At 55.8% G+C, this 14,607-nt stretch overlaps 1 protein-coding gene across 1 annotated transcript; it reads left to right on the top strand.

Moving 5' to 3' along the window:
- MAP2K2 (mitogen-activated protein kinase kinase 2) lies at positions 1–10,552 on the top strand. Its single transcript, XM_050910483.1, has 11 exons — positions 1–86; positions 1,373–1,583; positions 2,945–3,091; positions 3,750–3,827; positions 4,276–4,327; positions 4,423–4,547; positions 6,023–6,236; positions 7,128–7,192; positions 8,089–8,150; positions 8,839–8,884; positions 10,364–10,552. Exons 1-11 carry the CDS (start codon positions 1–3, stop codon positions 10,472–10,474), a joined length of 1,197 nt encoding a protein of 398 aa, XP_050766440.1. The 3' UTR covers positions 10,475–10,552.
- The last annotated feature ends 4,055 nt before the right edge of the window (positions 10,553–14,607 follow it).

Consider the following 14,607-nt stretch of genomic DNA (forward strand, 5'->3'; position numbering starts at 1 on the left):
ATGCTGGCCAAGAGGAAGCCGGTGCTGCCGGCCCTCAACATCGCCCCCAGCGCCGCCGAGGGGCCGAGCCCCGACGGCTCCGCCGAGTGAGTGAGTGGTGGCGGGGCCCGCCCAGCCTGCGCCGCGGTACCGGGCCTCGGGGCGGGGGGGGGGCGTACCGGGCTGGGGGGGGGGGGGGGAGCGGGACAGCCGGGCGGAGCGGGACAGGCCGGGCACGGGGCCTGGGGAGACTGCGTGTGCCGGGGCAGGGCGGGCACCGGGCCTGGGGGGCCAGGGCAGGCCTGGGGGAGCTGGGACAGGCCGGGCCTGGAGGGGCTGGGTGGGCCCAGCCTGAGGGTGTCTGGGGGGGGGAAGGAGTCGGGGAGTCAGAGCCGGGGAGGAGGGGGCAGGTTGGGGGTTAGGGGGCTGGGTGGGCTGGGGGCAGGTGGGGATGGAACGGGATGGGGCAGGGGTGGAGGCTGGTCTGATGGTCAGGTTTGGTGGGGGGAAGGCAGGGGAGGTTGGGGGAAGGTCTGGGGGCAGCTGAGGTCTGGGGTGTGTGGGGACCGGGCGTGGGCACACAGGTTGGGGCTGGGATGGGGACCTAGGCTTGGGCGGGGAGGATTTGGGGCGGTAATCAGGGCTTGGGGGCAGGAACGTGTGGGGTGAAGGGTGGCGGAGAGGGGGCATGGGCAGTGCTAAGGGGAGGCAGAGCGATTGCGTGGGGGTGCTGGGTGGAAGGAGTGGGGTGAAACCGACCCGAACCGCTGCCCTAGGTGTGGGTGGTGGGTGATAAGGGGGGTGGGCAGTAAATGGGAGAGAGCAGCTGGAGCCCGCGCGGGCGATGGGAGCTCCGCAGCAGGTGCTGGGGGAGCACAGACACCCCTTTGTGCTTGGGAGCGTGGGTTTGGGGGGTGGCGAGGGGGGGTTGTAACGGAGCAGGGGTTGCTGGACACCGTGGAAAGCCCTTCTCATGTTCCGCAGCGAAACCCAAGCTTGGCTTCCCGTGTTGGGAGAGGTTGCTGGTGCTGCTGTTCTCTCCGGGCTGAGCTGTGCTGCCTCTTTAAGGGTTGAAGAATTTTCCCAACTCCTTGGCTTTCCCAAAACAGCTGACTGCACTAAAGCTCCTCTCCAGAGGAGATGTGCGTGTTGGGCAGATATTGCACCATGGGTCTCACTGTCCGTGTGACCCTGTCAGCACTGGAGCTGAGCCCTGCCTCTCTCCAGAGCTTTGCTTTAGTCTTGCTGCTCTATCAGGGGCTGAGTACGTGTCAGACGATGGTTTTCAGTTATTTCCCTCCACTTCCCTAAAAAAAAAACCAAACCCCTCTTTCTCTGGCACTGCCTTCGCAGTCTCCTGACCGTTCCTCCTGTCTCCTCCTCCTCTCTCCAGGGCGAACCTGGTGGACCTTCAGAAGAAGCTTGAGGAACTGGAGCTGGACGAGCAGCAGAAGAAGCGCCTGGAAGCTTTCCTCACGCAGAAAGCCAAAGTGGGCGAGCTGAAGGACGATGACTTTGAGAGGATCTCCGAATTGGGGGCTGGCAATGGCGGTGTGGTCACCAAAGTGCAGCACAAACCCTCAGGGCTCATTATGGCACGGAAGGTAACGGGGGAGCAGGAGGAGTGGGCTGTGGTGTCGTGCTGGAGAGCGTCCGGCACTCGCCCTGGCTCTGGGAGAGCCGGCTTCGATTGGGACCTCTCTGCATGACCTATCTGCACCCTAACCACATCGCCTGGGTTGGGACCATGGTCCCGGCTGCCCCCAGCTAGGTTTTACGTGGAACCTCTTCTGCTTTATCTCTGAGCTGCCCTGCCTGTCTCCAAGTCCTCCCCTGGGAGAGGCCATGCTCTCTGCGACAGGTCCCTGGGGTTTGGAGCGCCTGGTGTGAAAACATAAGTTTATTCTTTTTTTTTTTCCAGTGCAGCTGGTTTTAATGAACTCAGCTAAACTGGATAGAAGCAGTAGGAAGCAGATCTCTTGAGGATCCTCGGTCGTGGCTAACGAGGACTGGTAGTTCCAAGAAGCTGGGACAGTGGTTCCTCTCAGACGTGGGTTTATGGGCGACATCTTCGACTATAGTAGAAAACTAGGAGATGCTTCGTCTGCCTGTTAGAAAAGGCAGTGCTTGGCAAGAACAGTGCAGCCGCTCATCTGTAGGACAGCTTCCTTCAAAGTCTCTGGTCTCGCCTGCTGTTGGGATGGTTTAGTGGGTCTCAGGAGTAAATCCGCTTCTCTAGGTGGCTTCACTCAGAGCTGAGTTCTCAGAGTCTTCCAGGGTGTTTGATTGGGGAGCGTTGGGTGTCACTGGGTGGTTTTGAGATTGTTGGGAGCTCCGTGTTCAGAAACTGAAGCGAAGGCAAGCTGCAGCGCTGCTGTCCTTCCTGCAGAGACCGGCCTTTGTAGGTCTGTGGGAAGGACAGACGTCCCTGGCGTTGGGTGTCCTAGAGCTTACAGTAACAGTGGCTCTTTTTTCTGACCTGCCGTTGTATTTCCTAGCCTCTGGCTTCCATACCCACAGCTGTATTAACTGACTCTACGTGGAGCCCAAGGAATAAAGCAGCTGCTCTTTCACATGCATAATTTTCATGGGTTTTTTTTACTTTCTGTGGTTTCCTTGATATCGGAGCACCTCTTCTTACAACACCTACAGAAATTGTGAAAATGGTCCCGTCTGCTGAGTCAGATCTGCATCAAACTTCTGACTTGTCTTTCCGCTCTGTATCCTGTGCAATCTCCGCGTGTTACATGGCCGGCAGTTGCTTCAGTCACTAACAGGCTGCACAGGGCTCTTCCTCTCCCTTTATCCTTAACGTTAGTCTGCAAATGGTAAAAAGTCTACGCCAAAGCAGAGCTTCCCTTGAAGATGTTTTTTTGATTCTTTCCAACACTCAGGACTTGCTCACATGGTTCCTGTCAGGTTTTCCAGGTGTTACACCTTGAATATTTTTTTTCTTTCTTGGCAGCTGATTCATTTAGAAATCAAACCGGCCATCAGGAATCAGATTATCCGAGAGCTGCAGGTGCTGCATGAGTGTAATTCCCCATATATCGTGGGTTTCTATGGAGCCTTCTACAGCGACGGAGAGATCTCCATCTGCATGGAGCACATGGTGAGTCCCCGTTCCTCCTCTGCAAACTGCTGCTCCTTGGACTGTTCTGAATTGCATCTCCCTGAGACTTGAAATTGCAGGTGAAACGGGTTAGGGTGCTGGCGGCCACGATGGCTCCTTGCTCTGGCTGCAGCAAGGCCACTGTGCTCCTGGTAGGAGCTGCCTGCTCCTGCTTAGGCATCGAAATGACAGAGAGATCGACTTTTTGGAAAGCGGAAGCAGAGGTTTGGGGGTTGGCCAAACGGAAATGTTGTAAACCTGCTGCTCGACAGAGCTTGCTGTGAAGCACGATGTGCGTATTCTGTTGTCTCTGGTGGAGAATAGCGTTGTAGCTCCTCCGGATCGGCACTGACAGCATCATCTTTGCATTTACCACTGAGGGAAAGGAAGCGAAGAACTAATAGCAAGAAGTAGAGCTGATAGAAGATAGCATTAAAATAGTTTTCAGCAAGAAGCTTGAGCTCTGATCACCAGATATCTTTTTTTCTGCTGTGAAAGGAGTGTGCTCGATGCTGAGGCGTTGCAGGCAGCTGAGCTGGGATGCTCTGTACTGCTCATATACCGCTGCCCTCCCTGGGCATGCTTGCCTGTACAGCCAGCTGCTCTGTTTTCCTGCCGGGGATTGGTGTGTTGGTCATTTCGGCATTCTTTATTTTAGGATGGCGGCTCTTTGGATCAAGTGTTGAAAGAAGCCAAAAGAATTCCCGAAGAGATCTTGGGGAAAGTCAGTATAGCGGTGAGTTACGGTGGCTCCTCAGGCTTCCAGAAAGGATTTGCTGGGCACGGTTTGGGAGTAATGCTTGTGTTGCCTTAGGAAGCTCGCTTCGTTTCCCCATACGTGCTTTCCTGTCCTGACGTAGGGCAAGAGGCAGTGGTGTGTGCAAGAGGGGAGGGGGAAAGCAGATTCCCAACCCCTCTCCGTAGCTCCGACCCCTTGCGTTGCACTGGCTGGTGTTGCCCTCTCCTGGAGAAGATTCGGGAGAAGCTTTCTTGGGCGGTAAACCCAAGATCTGTGATTGACTTGGTGATAAATTGCAAACCCTGAAACACGTGAATACTACGGGGAGGCTTTCCTCGCCAAGCTGCAGTGTGGCAGCAGCCGGAGTTTATGCAACGTGTCCTGCTGAAGCGAAAGCACTTTCCTTCCCAGCTCTGATCTCATCCTGTCTTTGGTTTCCTTCTAGGTTCTGAGAGGCTTGGCGTATCTGAGAGAGAAGCACCAAATCATGCACAGAGGTGAGATGAGGAACCTAAAAATAACTGCCTGCGGTACAAGAGCCCTGTATTTTACCTAGAGTCGCGTTTACACTCTTCTCTCTTGCTGTTGTCAGATGTGAAGCCTTCTAACATCCTGGTTAATTCTCGAGGAGAGATTAAGCTGTGTGATTTCGGGGTCAGCGGTCAACTCATTGACTCCATGGCAAACTCTTTTGTGGGAACTCGGTCCTACATGTCTGTAAGTTCCTTTCAACTTTCGGCTGGATTTTTTTACAATTTGCGTTCAACTTGGCTCTTACAGAATCAGCGTGTAGTATCCGATTTGCTCATGGTTTTGCTCTGTGTTTCCATCCTCATCCGGACTGCCCCGTTCCTGGTTCACATCTGGGATGAGCCCAGTGCTTCGAGGCACTCTCCTGTGCCGGAGAAGCAGACAACTCCGCATCCTCTTGAGGAGTTGGTGTCCTGTCAGCTCTAACCTGTGCCGAGCTAGCAGTGCAGAGACTTGCAGGGAAAGATGTTTCAGATGCTACAAATACTTCCATATTTTATTTTGGCGAGTGTTTGTGGGTTCAAAAACATCATCTGTTTCTGTATGCAAAGCTCTGTCCAAAAAAACTGAGTGCGGAGGGGACGCAGGTGCTGGTACACAGACCTCCTCTGCTGCTGTGACCACGTGCATGTGCTGACAAAATGGGGGTAAAACCAGTTTAGTGCAGCTGGGTTTTGGTACAGGCTAATGGGAAATTAAAGCCAAACTGGAGTCAGCCAGTGAGAGTGAACTGCAGGAAGAGCTGATTGTGCCTCTCCTTTAAATGAGAATTGTAATCAGCGTTAGCTCAACTGCAGATAATATGGTGTCCGTGACAATAAAATTACCTCCTGGCTGGCTCCGAGTGCCCAGGCCCTGCTGGCTGAAGGGCGGAGGGTAGGTGGGGGTCTTCTCCCCCCACCACGTGTGGTCGTGGCTGGGAACGAGCGGTGGGTTATTAGGGAAGCCATCAGACTACGCTTCTGTGCTCAGGTCTGAGCTGCTCTCATATTTTGGGAATGGTTATTCAAGTACAGTTATAGTTAGACAGCGGCTATTTAAAAATATTATCTCTTTTGCACTCAGCCGCTGGGTCTGCACAGCTGTCTCAAAGCTGCTGGTATGGATGACTTGCGTTGACTTATTTATTTTTAATTTTTATTTTTCCTTCAATGGTAAGAGCCTAGAGTGGACTTTCTGCCCCTCAAATTCCTCTTGGGTATTAACAGGAATGAGCAGGAAAGAAAAATTTTTGTTAATAAATTGAGTTCATTTGATCTGAGCATACAGAGAAATAGATTCCTACCGTGTACTCTGGACTCCTAAGTATAAGCAGCTGTAAATGCTGCTCAACTGTAAGTGTTGATTAGATGCATACAAGTGCTTTATGTTTGCACATGATCTTTCTTTTGCGTCCCCTTCACACATGAGCCCTTTGGGACGGTCCTTTCCCTGGAGGGGTGGAGAGCCGAGATGGAGAGGCCATCAGGATATTGAGCCTCATCTATTTAATTTCAGTGCATATTGAGCCTCATCTATTTAATTTCAGTGCATATTGAGCCTCATCTATTTAATTTCAGTGCATATTGAGCCTCATCTATTTAATTTCAGTGCATGATATTTATGACTTTGCGTATTGATATTCTAGTGTCAATGTGTGTTTCCGTGGTCTTTCCTTCCAGCCCGAGCGGTTGCAGGGCACCCACTACTCGGTCCAGTCCGACATCTGGAGCATGGGTCTGTCGTTAGTGGAGCTGTCTATCGGAAGGTACCCAATCCCCCCGCCAGACTCCAAGGAACTGGAAGCAATATTTGGCCGTCCTGTGGTGGACGGGGCAGAGGGAGAGTCTCACAGCATCTCGCCGCGGGCCAGGCCCCCAGGACGCCCCGTCAGTGGTAGGGGCTGTCGTATGCATCGGAAACAACACGCAGACGTGGGGGAGAAGGGGTCGGGTTTTGTTCGGTGTGGCTGGGTTAGCCAAAGGCCGTTTTGGATGAGGTTGTGGCGGGGAGGTGAGTGTTTCTAGGGAGGCCCTCTCTGCAGAGCAGACGGAGCCGCATCGGTGCTCCGGCAGAAGCCACTCTACTGCGGAGGTTTGTAATTCCTAATGAGCGTGGGTGGGAGTCTGGTCTGGCATGGGGAGGTGAGGAGATTGCTCTCAGGATGTCAACCAGGGTCTATTAAGATTTTGAAGAGCTCAGTTTATCTGCCTTTAGACCCTGCTGTGTCCCACGAGAAGGCTCAAGCCACGCAGCAAAGCACCCCGTGCTGGGGACGGTGCAGGCTGTTGGGATGCGGACCCCTTGGAGGAGATGCTTTGAGGGACACTGTCACAGCCCCTGTTGCTCCTCAGGCTTTGCCCATGCTGCCAACAGGTTCCTTTCAAGCTAGAGGCAGCTTTTTGGAAAGAGCTTTGCAGGGAGCTCTCGTAGAAGTACCAAACCGGCACGGGTGTTTGAAGAAGGCTCTGCTTGAGCCATTTGCTTGGAAGCAGAAGGCTCTAGAAGCGCTGCCAGCCTGCCACAGCAGATGGTCTGGTATTCTCCAAATGCTCCAAGCTAGGAAATAAATCTGGACTATAGGCACGGTGAAAGAAATCTGAAATTTTGGAATGCGTTTTGGTTTTCTCTTCGTTATTTTTTTTAACCATGAGTCAGTTCCCAATGGGTTACCTCTGCCTCTCCCAGCAAAAGTCCCACAGCACACATGCTTTTCACACGAAATGAGGCCCCTTGCTGTCCCTGAACAGTTTCTCACCGCTGTTTTTTGTCATCTTAACCACGCAGGCCATGGGATGGACAGCCGGCCTGCGATGGCCATCTTTGAACTGCTGGATTATATAGTTAACGAGGTGGGTATTTCTTTACTGTCGACTCTGCCGGACTTCCCTGAGGTAGCACAGCGTTGTGTCCACTCTGCTGAGTCAGGGTGGACTCTGAAACCTTTGCTTGAACAGGGGCTTTTCCATACAGAGCCCTCTGAGCTGCACTGACGTCCTTTCCTTCTCCCCTGTTCCCTCTTCCCATCTCTTTGTATTGCAAAAGTATCTCTGGTTTTGGAATAAGGCTTTGCTGTGCAAACCCTTGAAAGAGGAGAGCAGTGAGGGGAGCTCTTGGCTGGAATGATCTGCTCCTTCTGCAACCGGCCATTTCAAACGTGCTCCTCCCTAGATGAGCAAAGGATGAACGCTCCCTCGGCACAGATGCTGAGGTCGTGCACATTTTCTCAGATGAAGCCCTTTGAATGAGGGTGACCAGTGCTAAAATCCCAGCCTGAAATGTCCTACCAGACTTGCAAGGTAGGATCCATCCCACCAGCAAGTGGAAAGAGCAGCTTCCCCTTTCAGGGTGATAGGAGGTGACCCCCAGTTATCGTTTCTGGATCGGCTTCGTCCGCCGTAGGCGTTGCCAGAGCTGGGATTTGCGAGGCTGGATCCAGAACTGTGAGGCTGCAATTTTGGTTTCCCAGTTTTGGCCGTGATTCAGCGTGGGGTCCCCCCAGCCGCACATCGTGCTGGGGCAGCAGTTTGCTGCCAGCCCAGCCACGTGCTGCCAGGGTACGAAATGGCAGGGAGCAGTTCCCTGGTTGTAAAGGGCAGCGTGGAGGAGGAGGAGGAGGATAGCTGCAGAGCACAGCTTTTCTGCAGCTCATTAAAGACTGTAGGTGACACTCTGATTTTTTTTTTTTTTTTTTTTTGGCCCATTAATACACAGTGATGCAGAAAACCCTTCTCCTTTTTCTCTGCAGCCACCTCCCAAGCTGCCGAATGGAGTTTTCACACAAGATTTCCAGGAGTTTGTAAATAAATGGTAAGGATTTCATCTTATGGCTGAAGGTGGAGGCCTGCATGTACTCCCTGACAGCTCTGCAGGCTGCCGCTCCACCCAAAACCTTCAGCGTAACGCAATGTTCTCCATGCTCTGTAGGTGATCTTTCCCTGGCTGCAGTGTGATCCCACGTTGTGCTGGGAACTCCTGCCCTGGGAAGGCTTGGAATAAAAGCAGTTTATTTGTGGTGATGCTTAGCAGTATCCCAGCACCTTCTAAATATGAGCCTGGCAGGGGGATGGTGGAGCAGATTGCTGGGGCTGTGAGTCACCCCGCAGCCTTGCAGGCACCAGGCATACACCATCGACTTCCAGACCTTCTGATGCGGTGGGGGAGCACCTGAAGTTGCTTCCGCAGCTCCCATTAAATCACAGAGACTTGGACGTTGCAAAAATCACTCATCCCTGCCAAGTGTTAGGTCCTTTTCTCTATTTGCAGGGCGCAGTTCATCCGCACGGTCTAGAAGAGACGGATCCTGCAGCTCTCCCCAGGAGCTGGGCTGTTGGAGATGATGCTTTCTGAGCCGTTTCCACGCTGCCAGGCTCCTGGGGAAAGCAGCCAGGAGGCCAAGTGGCTTTCGGTGAAGCTGGAGACCTCTCCAGCCAGATAACTGGCTTCCCACAAGAAATGTCTCAGCGTTGTCTTTGCTCTCTTGTTCTTCTCATTTCAGCTTAATTAAAAATCCAGCAGAACGGGCAGATCTGAAGATGCTGATGGTAAGTGGGGAGAGCAATTTTCTTTCTGCAGTGGGGTGGCACCAGATCTGCAAACTGCTGCCCCGTCCCTCTGTGCCTCTCTTGCTCAAAAGGCTGGAAACTCCCAGGCTGAGCTTAAGATGAGCCAAACAGAGCCTGGGAGAGGGAGTGACTCACTCACCTTTGGTTCAAAGGCAGTGATGGTATCTAGCCCATGCAGAGTCCGGGATGGGAACCACCCGGCTGTCCCGTATCCGTGGAGGTGCCTGGGACAAACCTTTGCCTCCTGAGCTGGGCAGATGAATGGGATATATGGGCTGAATATGAGATGGCAATGTGCGCTCACAGCCCAGAAAGCCAACTGTATCGTGGGCTGCGACAAAAGCAGCGTGGCCAGCAGGTCGAGGGAGGGGATTCTCCTCCTCTGCTGCTCTGGTGAGACCCCACCTGGAGTCCTGCGTCCAGCTCTGAGGTCCCCAGCATGAGAAAGACATGGACCTGCTCAAGCCATGAAGATGATCAGAGGGCTGGAACACCTCCCCTGTGAGGGCAGGGTGAGAGAGTTGGGGTTGTTCAGCCTGGAGAAGAGAAGGCTCCGGGGAGACCTTATAGCAGCCTTCCAGTACTTAAAGGGGGCCTACAGGAAAGCTGGGGAGGGACTCTTTATCAGGGAGCGTAGTAATAGGATGATGGGTAATGGTTTTAAATTGCAAGAGGGTAGATTTAGATTAGATATTAGGAAGAAATTCTTGACTGTCAGGGTGGGGAGGCACTGGAACAGGTTGCCCAGAGAGGTTGTGGATGCCCCATCCCTGGCAGTGTTCAAGGCCAGGTTGGATGGGGCTTTGAGCAACCTGATCTAGTGGAAGGTGTCCCTGCCCATGGCAGGGGGGTTGGAACTAGATGATATTTAAAGTCCCTTCCAACCCGAACCATTCTATGAGCCCAGTTTAACCATGTTGACCTCTGCTTTCCTCCTCGGCATCATGCTGAGCCCCTGACCTACATCTGGGTGCTCCCACGTAGCCCTTGCAAAGGAGGTGGCCTGTGTCCTTGTTGCCCCATGCCCTTGTGCGAAGGTTGTCCGGTCCCGCCTGTGCTTTTCTGTTGCTTTCTGCCCCTGGGGGAGCAGGGTTTGCCGGCCAGGGGCAAGCAAGGACCCCGGGGAGTGCAGGAGCTGCAGCACCTTGCTCTGCCTGCCTGTACAGAGCAGTGTTTTGGTCTGCTCGCAGGCAGGGGCCAGCAGGCCTGCTCTCCTTTAAATCTTCCTTGCTCCCATGCTTGTGTGTCGACTATGTGGCCAGCACGGATTAAAATCCCAGCTACAAGGCTGCAAGGAACAAATATTTTCTCAAAATCTGCTTTCACTGCCTGAGAGCAGCCTGAGCTGTAGCACCAGGATCTTCTCGCTTCTCCGGGTTCTAGCCCACGGCACGGCTGGGTTTTGGGAGCCGGGGAGCAGCCGGCGATGCTCCTAACCCTGTTTCCCTTCGCTTTCAGAGTCACACCTTCATCAAACGCTCTGAAGTGGAGGAGGTGGATTTTGCCGGCTGGCTGTGCAAAACGCTGCGGTTGAACCAGCCCAGCACACCCACCCGCGCTGCCATGTGAGGGCCGAGCCGACCGCCTGGTGTCAGTACATCTGCCTCTGTCACCATTTCCTCTCCTTCAGTAAATGACAGAACTGCCCTCCTTCCTTCTCCCCGGCCCCTTCTCGCCTCGCGTCCCAGCGGCAAAGCACCGTCCCCTCGGAAGCGTCTTTATCGGCCGACCCCCAGCCAAAGCGGGGTTGGTTTCTTTTGATGTGGGGGTGTTCCAGGCCTCTGCTCCAGCTCTGGAGCTCCTGACACTTGGGAAATGTGGTGCTGCTTATGTTAATTTTTCTCTTTTTTTTTTTTTTTTTTTTCCGAAACATGTTCACTTGGGTTAAAAAAAGAAAAGAATTGTGTGTGTGCACGCTTGCGTGTGTGTGAGACGGTGGCAGGGGATGGGGACGAGGGGCTGCACAGCAGACGCTTCACCTCCTCCCTGGTTTTCACAGGGGCTTCGAGGCGGAGAAATCAGTGGGGCCAGGAATGGAGAAACCCTGTCTAGGGTGGCCCAAAACAGTGTCACTGTCCTGCCCGGGGCGGCCGGGGACGAGGTGAGCGCCCTGCTGATGCGGGCAGGAGGTCTGCGGGATGATTTATGGCTGAGCTGGAGAAGAGCGTAGCGGTGAGCTCCCTCCCGGCCTGTCTGCGGGTAGAGGAGAGGAGAGATTTGTATTTTGTTTTCCTTTTTAAACGGTTGTTTTAAAGCCTCTTCTTGTCACGCACTGGATATTTAGTGAAGGGTCCTGATCCGTTGAGCGCAGGCCGAGCTCTCGGCTCGCAGCGGGAGGGAATCGGGTGGGAGCTGCGGGGCGGGTGCGTGAGCGGCTCCCCCGGGACGGTGGCTTGCCGGCGCGTCGTGGCTCACACCTTTAGGTGCTGAGGCGAGGGGAGAGCACGGGCTTTCCTTCCCTGGCTCCTTCCAGCGCACAGAGGTGGGAGGCAGAGCCCGGTTGTTCACTCTGGCCAGGGCAGAGCCGGGCTAGGCCGGGAGTGGGGTCCCTCTCCTGACCCCACCGTCTCCGGGGGACGGATGAAACCCCTCCAGGCTGCAGGTTTTCCCCCTCCAGCTGCCTCTCGCCTACCCCACGAGTGGCCTTGGCCATCGTGGCTGTAGCAGAGCCCCAGGGCTCCCCGTTCGAGCCCCCCGCTCCCCTCGGCCGGGAGGTGCGGGGTGCCTAGGCTGGGTGTTGCAGGGAGGGGATGAACCCCCCCCCCCCCAGCGAGACCCGCGTTGTCCCGAGGCCACGGGGTTTTCCAAAGGCCACCTCGGCCTGACCGTGGCTGATGGTCCCTCCCTGCCCAACGCCTCCCTGTCACGTCCCCTCCTGCCTGGGAAGGACCTGGCAAAACCCGCTGGGGTCCACGAGGGCTGAGCCCCGGTGGAGTGGCCGGATCCCTCCAGCCATCCGTGGGGATGGCAGCTCCCCGCTGTCACCTCATTTTCCACCACACATATGTATTTTTGGGTGACTCGCTCCCCTGCGCCTCCCTGCGTGGGGCTCTGCGATTCCTCCATCATGAGGAGATGATTTTTGGAAGCTTGGTGGGATTTTTTTGTGTGTGTTTTTCCTTCTTTTTGGGCTGGGTTTTTGTTTTGTTTTGGGTTTTTTTTGCCCCGTTGGGCTGGCAGCTGACATCCCCTCTGCCTGCGCTCGGGTTCCACCCTGACAGCCCCCCAAAAGCAAGCACCCTGACTTGGTAACCCCAAACCCCTCCTACCCTTTTCTTTCCCCTTCCCCAGGAAAGGACGAAGGCGCTGCCCTGCTCGGGGCAAGCGCCGGGGGCAGCCGCGTTCCCCCGCCAAGGCAAACCCGGGGAGGGGGCTCTGTGCTTGCTGCTGGCTCAGCTCCTGCCCGGGCAAGGAGCCGCGGGGACGCTCATCGTTACGGTTTTTGCCTCTTTAATTAAAGTGGGAGGTGGGGAAGGGGAGAGTTCATAAAGCTTTCGGTTATTTTTCGGTTGGTTTTGGTGCTGGGTTTTGGAGGAGGAGGAGGAAAAGCGTATCGAGCGTTTTGTTGGTGCAATTTTATTTTTATTTTTAAACTCGGTATTTTCATCATGGGGGGGGGAAAAAAAATAATAAAAAAATGAAATGGCACTTTACATTTACAGGCCTTTTTTCTCCTTGGTTGCGCCCCAAGTGGCTTTAACCGCTGCAGAGCCGGGACCCCGGCGTGTCCTCCCTGGATGGGAACGATGTCACTGACCGTGCTTAGGGACATGGCTCTCGCCGGGATGCCCATCGGCTGCCTCCAGCGGAAGCAGGCGATAACAGAATTATCTCGGCACGAGGCAGCCCTGGCCGGAACGGATGCGGGGTCTGAGGACGGCACGATGCCCTAAATCCTGCCCCAGGGGAGCTGGGATCAGCTCTGAAATATTTGGGGTGAAATAGATGTGGTGTTTAAATATTTGGGATGAAAAGAAGCAGGAAGAGGTGACGCTGGGCTCTGCCACCCTGGGGCGGCGCTGGCAAAAGCAAAATCAGGCCCAGAATTGAAAAATAACTTTATTTTACGGAGTTCTTGTGCCATTAGCGATGCCAGGGCTGGGGGGAGGTGACGCTGGGCGCCCGCCTTCGTGCGGCTCCCCCCCCCCCTCGCCATGGGGTCCCTGATGCGAAGCTCCATTGGTGGCACTTGGGGGGGGTCCTGGATTTGCTTCTCCTGGTGCTTTGAGGGTTCCCCCGGGGGTCTGGACCGTCCTGCAGAGACCAGGCTAAACTCAGTGCACCCATGGGAGCTGCAGCAGGTTTGGATGATGTTGGTTAGGAATCCTGGTGGGGGTCTCGTGGGGTCCCCGGGCTGGGCGTGAGCACAGCCCCTGCGGCACGGGAGGGTTTTGGGGGTGCAGGGATGAAGGGGGGGGGGGGTCCAGCCAGGGCTGGAGGAAGGGGTACCCCAAACCCCGCTTTTGTGGGACAGGATGGGGGTGTTTGGGGTCCTCCCCCCCCCCCCCCGACATACGTGGGTGCTCTCCATATCTGTGTTGCAGGTGGTTTTGGGGTGACCCCTTTGGGGGGGCCAGGGGGCCGCGCTGGGGCTTCATCTTTGGGCGGGGGGGGGCTCTGGGCGTGCCCCCGGTCGCGGCGGGGGAAAGCGAAAGCAGCCGGCGAGCGTGTGGCCGCTGGCGCGTGGCAGGGCCCGGCCCTGGGGTGCAGCCTGGGGGGCCCCCACCCCTGCACCCCACCCTGCCTTCCCCCCCCCCCCCCCATGGTGTTGGGGCCTGGGTCCCCTCAATCCCTGCTTACAGCTGGCTTTCCCTGTCCTGCCTCAGTTTCCCTACCTGCAGAATGGGGTTAATGACACTGAACCCCTCCCCTAAAAACCCTCGGTGGCCCCCCAGGGCTCCCGGGGGGCGGTGGGGATGTGGGGGGGGGGGTCGCGGGGTGAATGCTGTGGGTGAAGGCCTTGGTGCCCCTGTGAGGAGCTGAGCGGGGTTATTTAAGGAAAAAAAGGGGAGAAATGGGGAAATCCCGGGGGTGCTGGCCTGCGGAGCAGAGGCTCCTGGGAGCCCCGGGGGGGGGTCTGTTGATCAAAGCCTTTTCTTTTCTTTCTTTCTCTTCCTTTAATTAATTTTTAAAAAATTATGATTAATTCAAAATCTTCCCTAAAATCTTGCCGGGGCTGGGTTCCCCACGGCAGCCGCTGTTCCGTGTGGATGAACCTGGCAACCTGCAGGAAACCGGCCTTAAGGAGCCGTTCACTCTGGAGCGGAATGGTGGGTATCTATAAAAGACCTGGTGCTGTGGTCATGGGTGGGTGTCTGTGTCCGTGTCCCTTCCGGGGCAGGCCTGGAGGTGGTGGCTCCGGTGGGTTTGTCCTGTCCCCTGTCCCCACTGGGCTGGCTCCCAGCCCACCGCTCACCCTGGGCAGAGCTGCTCTTTGTGTCCCCTTCCCAGCGGGGGGGGTAGGGGGGGGGGGCAGGGGACAGTGGGGGGATCCTGAGGGACACGGAGGGGGAGGGGAGGAGGAGGAGGGGTGACGTGCAGGGGGGCTGGGGTGACACAGGGTGATGGGGGGGGAGTGAGGGCACAGAGAGGTGCCCGTGGGGTGACGTGCGGTGGGAGGGGGGGGGGGCTGTGACACGGGTGGGTTCGGGGTCATGGGGAGGTGCCCTATGGGGTGAAGGGGGGGAGCAGGGGCGTGGGGA

This window comes from Gymnogyps californianus, chromosome 24 (assembly GCF_018139145.2).
Source record: "Gymnogyps californianus isolate 813 chromosome 24, ASM1813914v2, whole genome shotgun sequence".
Taxonomy (NCBI): domain Eukaryota; kingdom Metazoa; phylum Chordata; class Aves; order Accipitriformes; family Cathartidae; genus Gymnogyps; species Gymnogyps californianus.

What these genes read in the sequence shown, in the direction of transcription:
- MAP2K2 (XM_050910483.1), top strand. Translation starts at nt 1, where the DNA reads ATGCTGGCCAAGAGGAAGCCGGTGCTGCCGGCCCTCAACATCGCCCCC. An exon ending in CCCAGGACGCCCCGTCAGTG is followed by an intron (nt 6,237 to 7,127) that starts GTAGGGGCTGTC and finishes TTAACCACGCAG; the next exon opens with GCCATGGGATGGACAGCCGG. An exon ending in TGGATTATATAGTTAACGAG is followed by an intron (nt 7,193 to 8,088) that starts GTGGGTATTTCT and finishes TTTTCTCTGCAG; the next exon opens with CCACCTCCCAAGCTGCCGAA.